Raw genomic sequence first — 5,992 nt, forward strand, 5'->3', positions numbered from 1 at the left:
TGGGAACTGATGGGATGGGATTACGTGTTTGATTAAAAATCAAAGGACTTACCTTGATTATTTAAAAAAAAACAGGGTCTGATTTGATTTTTGCCCTTTTTTCTGAAAAAAAAAAAATTGCAACATGAAACGCCCCAAAAACATTTGGTAAGAATGGTCATCAGAAGGTAGGCCGGGCTGGACTAATTACATACTTAACACCATGTTTTTTCTTCATTATATAAATCTCAATTTCTTCATTTCAAAGATCTAAAATTTTTCGGCTTCTTCTTCCTCTCTTCTCCTCTCCTCCAATGGAGAAAGTTGAGGAGAATCGCAAGATCTTTCTCCTTGTTCTCTTCCTTTTCTTTTCGAGCGTGCCTCGCCTTGTAGCGTTTGACTACGGCGAGGCGCTCTCGAAGAGCTTGCTCTACTTTGAGGCGCAGCGCTCCGGCCGCCTCCCCCACCGCCAGCGCGTCTCCTGGCGGTCCGACTCCGGTCTCACCGACGGCCTCGAACAGAGAGTACGTTTGTTAAATTTTGCCGTCGAGCCGTTTCTGTTCTTGCTGTTTTGAGCTTCTCTATTAATGGCATTGCAGGTTGATTTGGTGGGAGGGTACTACGACGCCGGCGACCACGTCAAGTTCGGGCTGCCGATGGCGTTCACGGCGACGATGCTGGCGTGGGGGGCGGCGGAGTACGGCGGCGCGATCGCGGCGGCCGGCGAGATGGAGCACGCGCTGGGTGCCATCAAGTGGGCGACCGACTACTTCATCAAGGCGCACACCCTCCCCAACCTCCTCTGGGCACAGGTGCGTATGCTCCCGACCAGTTCGTCGGAGTTCCTTAATCCGCCGACGAACCGCTAATTCGATCGGGATCGGGTGGCGATCAGGTAGGGGAAGGGGGCAGCGACCACTACTGCTGGCAGCGTCCGGAGGACATGACGACGTCCAGGCAAGCGTACAGGGTCGACGCCGAGCACCCGGGGACGGAGGTGGCGGCGGAGACGGCGGCAGCGCTGGCAGCGGCGGCGGTGGTGTTCAGGAACACCAACCCACGCTACTCGCGCCTGCTACTCCACCACGCCCAGCAGCTGTTTGAGTTCGGAGACAAGTACAGGGGGAGGTACGACGAGAGCATTCCGGCCGCCAAGAGCTACTACCCGTCGGTGAGTGGCTACGGCGACGAGCTGCTCTGGGCGGCAATGTGGCTGCACCGGGCGACGAGGCAAGCCAAGTACCTGACCTACGCGGTGGAGAAGGCGGCGGAGTTGGGCGGCGCCGGCTGGGCTGTGTCTGAATTCAGTTGGGACATCAAGTACGCAGGCTTGCAAATTCTCGCCTCAAAGGTAAAATAATTTTTTTAAAAAATAATATTTATTTATTTTTATTATATATATTTCATTAAAAAAATAGACTTAGGTTGGTCGGAACATGTACCAAAAATACCTACTAGAAAGAAGCTCAAGTAGGTTTGAATGAGAGTAGTCAGCCACTGGTAATCCACTTAATGACTAACGTAACTATGATCTTATTAACAAATCCCAAAAATATTAGGAGCAATGTGCATAATTTTTAGATTCAATTGGATTTTGATGTGTTATGGAATTAAAGTAATTGTGCATTTTTTTTTTTAATGTTGTTAGCTTTTGATGGAAGAAGGGAGAAGGAATTTAGAAGAGAAACAAGTAGAGGTACTAGAGCAATACAGATCCAAAGCTCAGCATTACATTTGTTCTTGCCTCAACATGAGCACCGCCGATAGCAATGTTCGTCGCACCCCTGGTGGCCTCCTCTTTGTTCGAGAGTGGAACAACATGCAGTACGTGACCGGTGCCGCCTTCCTCCTTACCGTTTACTCTGATTATTTGACTGCCTCCGGCGAGGTGTTGCATTGTCCTCGAGGATCCTTGGGTCCTCGGGAGATCTTATCGTTTGTGAAGGTGCAAGTCGACTACATGTTGGGCTCAAACCCGTTGGGCATGAGCTACATGGTGGGGTTTGGACGCAAATACCCGAAGCGAGTGCACCATAGAGCCGCTTCAACCGTATCTTACAAAAAGGATGGGTCCTTCATAGGGTGTGCTCAAGGCTATGACAAGTGGTTTGGACGACGAAAGGAGAATCCTAACATTCTCATCGGTGCCATTGTCGGTGGCCCGAATGGCAAGGACAGATTCAAAGATATGAGGGAGAACTACATGCAAACGGAGGCGTGCACATACAACACTGCACCGATGGTGGGAGTGTTTGCGAAGTTGCATCATTTGAAAGCACAAAGCTCATCTTCATCTTCATGAAGAATGATAAAAGGGTGATCACAGAGCTCGTGTTCTTTGTGTGTCCATTGTACTGCATTGACTTCATTGTTTTTGTGAAGTAGAAGATACAAAAAAATAAATACAAATAGGAAAAAAAAAACATATACAGATTAAATAGTTTCAGTCAAGTTCAAACATAAAATTCTAATTTATTGAGACAAAATCATTCTTGTTTTATAAACAAGTTGATTAAACTTCTCATATCTACTATACTGTTTCATTGAAAATCACAACTGCCATATGACTTTAAATCTTCTTTGTCACCGATCAGACATCCACAACATGTCTTCAAAATTGCGAAGGAAGAGTTATCCACCATGTTGTAAAGTTGGAGTCGCTGACAAACACATCCCTACATAATTGGCCTTCATTTACTCATTGAAGCACCTTCTCTTCGAGTTTTAACACCCTCAGGCTTGTTATCTCGGGTTTGAGCTCTTTGATAGATGCCCAGAACACACTCGAGCTTGCAGACACTCTTCAGCATGCTTGAGCCATCTCTGTCTGTATCGGTAATGTTATGGCCTGCCTTTCGCCATGTATGGACCTCTATCCTCATTCTTAGAGTGCCTGTACCTTCTCGACTATCTCATACCAAAGCCCTGCTAGCTCAAGTCTCTTCGCACTGGCGTTGAACTCTTCCACATCTTTCTGAAGTTTGAAGGTATCATAGAAACCTCATCCTCAAAAGCTCCCATATGGATGGTGATCTGGTGATAAGGTCAGGTCCCGCCTTGTAGGAGGTCAGCGTCACATGAAAGGTCAAAGTCAAGGCGATCAACGTCTCCAGGCTAGTGTCCAATCGGACGACCCCATCAGTCGATCGGACTAAGGAATGGTTGGTCCGACGTTACTACAGCTCGATCTCGCACCGAGCTTCCGACGCTCAAAGGCCCAGTATCACCAAGGCAGGCGCCGACCGGCGGGACATGTGTCAGGCGGATATCCCGATCAACCAAAGATCATATCACAGCCAACGAAACGGAAACACGACCCAGCAAGCCTAGATAGTGAAAGTAGCCGAGCGACCAACCCGTTCGGCCCAGACAACGAAAGTAGCCGAGCAGCCTCCCCGCTCAGCCTAGACAGCAGAATTAGTCGAGCGGCCCACCCGCTCGGCCCACTTGCAGACAAAAGCTGGCCAAGCGCCCCACTCGCTCGGCCCACTAGCAGACAAAAGCAGGATCGACTGATATCCTCCTCGAGACTCGTGCCACAGATAGACATCATGATCAGCGGCATGATCAAGCAGAGAATCGTACAACGGAAGCTTCCACTGTCTTGTCAAGATATGCTCGGGTTGTTGAGGTATGGTATCAGGTACACTTTTCTGACACGTCCTATCAAGGAAAGTTTTGAGATGCGTACACGCCTTGAGGAGCGTGCACGCACACTCCTAGGAGCCCTATATAAAGGATCTCAAGCTTCGATGAAGGTATGCTCATTCTATTGTAGCTATAGTTACGCTGTTACTTTTGTTTCTTTGCTTGTTTACTATTTTCGCGGGAGATCTGATTTGAGCGTCAGAGGTCCATCATCGAGGAACCCCTCCCTGACTCAGCACTGCCGCTTTTGTGTTTGCAGGCTAGTCTCATCGGAGGTCCACACATGATCGACAGGAGCGTCACATCCCAACATCCGTCACCTCGACTCTCGGACAGGATCAGACAGATTTTAATTTCTTTAAGGAACTTAAGATATTCTTGTATTTTATATTTTTATTGTAGTTGGAATCGATTTTCTCTAAAACTCCACGAATCACATCGGCTAGGTAATTCGCATAGGAAGTAAACAAGTAGACAGTTTTGTATGTATAAAGTTGAAGCTCAAACTAACATTTCCAAGTTATTCATCTAAAGACAGTATAATATGATGTTTGTAAATCGTTTCTTTAGACTTTGTGAAACAAAATCAGAATAGCTGCACTTTCAAAGAGATGAATGGATAAGAAACTCACCAAATCGATGTCATTGAGCAGTGTTTTGAGTGATTCGACCTCATCACTGAAGGATAGAGGAATTGCATCTGGAGAATGCACTGACACAATGTTCTGCACATCAACGAACTTTTTTATCCTCACTTCGTAAAGAAGATGCTCCAAATATTTCTGCACATCATATGGAACCTGATGGTTCGATATGGAACCAGGGAGCTCTCTTCAGGCTTTGGATTGAAGTGCTATGGTTTTGAACACAGGAAATGTAGAATTCTCTGGAATTCTTCATTCAAATTTGACAGAGGCGAAATCAAACAGCATTGAACGATACCACCTAACATGGCAAAATGCTAGAAGAAGCAAGTCCATTCTTCATTTATGGAGAGCATGAACAAAACCACCATTTCCGACAAGAGGAATCCCAAATGTGACACAACAAAGATCAACCTGATCATGCAAGTTGTTGAATTTTCGATTTTGTTGAATCAAGTGATTCCTTATTGTGCAGGATTTTTTTGGTTCCAATGCGGAAAAGAAACAAACAGGTAATAGGCAAGTTTTGCCTACACAAGTGATCATATTCGGAATTTGAGTCAGACGAAGATCGGCTGAGATGGTGTTAGTATTGACGGAGAGATGATTTTGACACACCTAGCGTATGTGCAACAGAATAACAGCCCTGCACGTGAAACTCAGGGATAGTGGTGACAAAGCCAATAGTACTCAGGCGCTGCGCACACTCAGACAAGCACACGAAGTATTAGAGACCAGAAACCAGGGAAAAAGTCTCCGGTGCAGACCTTCTGACGCTTAAGTTAGGTACTTTTTCTCGTCCTCTGATGTCAAGGCAGATACTTTTTCCCCATAAGGACAATGTACGAAGGAAAAAAAACTGTAGAAGACAAGTGCAAATGTGCGCGTACTCTGACTAAGGGAGAAGAGCTCTCTTTTTATATGATGCTGCGTACCTTCAGAGCATGCATGTTGTCAGAGAATGTCGGGGATCAGGGCCTGTCGGGTGAGAAAAGATGTATGGTGGGCTCCTATTGATGGAAGGAAGGTTTCATTCGTATGTGATAGTAAACCACTGGAATACTCCCTGATGTATGACAATTATTCTCTGGCAGAAGGTTACGATTCTCCGACATTATTCGTCACTTAGTACTTTCCATCCCGCCCAAGTTTAGCTACGGACAGCTCGTGATAATCATTTAGAGATACCACCTAACCTGAGTCTCGATGAGCAGGCTGAGCCATGGCGACCCGTCCAAACTTTATCTGTTATCTGTATCTGAGACTGTGATGAGGCACCCATCCTTCACGCCTTGATCGTTTCAAGGCCGACTGAGAATTGTTTTAGTGAAAGTACCCGACCTGCTCACACAGCCCGAGCTGAGAAAGTCCAATCAGTTAGGGGTAGGTCAAGAACTAATCCAGGATGCCTCTTATGTCTCAGATTTAGGGACCTATTCTGCCTATGCCCGACCAAGAATTATCCGACTAATGACATCAATTACATGAGACAGTCTAACTTCTTCTTTCTCCTAAGTCCTAACTGTTGACTGTCACACCCCTTGATTTTTGATCGTCATGTCCTCCTTGACTTTTGACTATCCTTGAGTGTTATGTCCCCTTGACTTTTGACTGCTTGTCCTTATCGGACCACACCTACATGCACCGTATCAGCAAGGATTGCCAACCAGACAGATTAGCTTACATCCACAGCGAGTAAAATGCTTTCGAATTAGTAGCTC

General features: G+C 46.3%; 1 protein-coding gene across 1 annotated transcript; it reads left to right on the top strand.

Annotated features, from left to right (window-relative positions):
* Positions 1 to 268: 268 nt before the first annotated feature.
* Positions 269 to 2,429, top strand: LOC122008840 (endoglucanase 16-like). The gene is made up of 4 exons (XM_042564703.1): positions 269 to 503; positions 579 to 791; positions 875 to 1,330; positions 1,628 to 2,429. Exons 1-4 carry the CDS (start codon positions 294 to 296, stop codon positions 2,279 to 2,281), a joined length of 1,533 nt encoding a protein of 510 aa, XP_042420637.1. The 5' UTR covers positions 269 to 293; the 3' UTR covers positions 2,282 to 2,429.
* Positions 2,430 to 5,992: the final 3,563 nt, after the last annotated feature.

Source organism: Zingiber officinale, chromosome 8A (assembly GCF_018446385.1).
Source record: "Zingiber officinale cultivar Zhangliang chromosome 8A, Zo_v1.1, whole genome shotgun sequence".
NCBI classification, from domain to species: Eukaryota; Viridiplantae; Streptophyta; class Magnoliopsida; order Zingiberales; family Zingiberaceae; genus Zingiber; species Zingiber officinale.

Coding starts and splice junctions, on each gene's coding strand:
- LOC122008840 (XM_042564703.1), top strand. CDS start 294: ATGGAGAAAGTTGAGGAGAATCGCAAGATCTTTCTCCTTGTTCTCTTC. Junction 504..578: donor CCGACGGCCTCGAACAGAGA/GTACGTTTGTTA, acceptor ATGGCATTGCAG/GTTGATTTGGTGGGAGGGTA. Junction 792..874: donor CCAACCTCCTCTGGGCACAG/GTGCGTATGCTC, acceptor GGTGGCGATCAG/GTAGGGGAAGGGGGCAGCGA.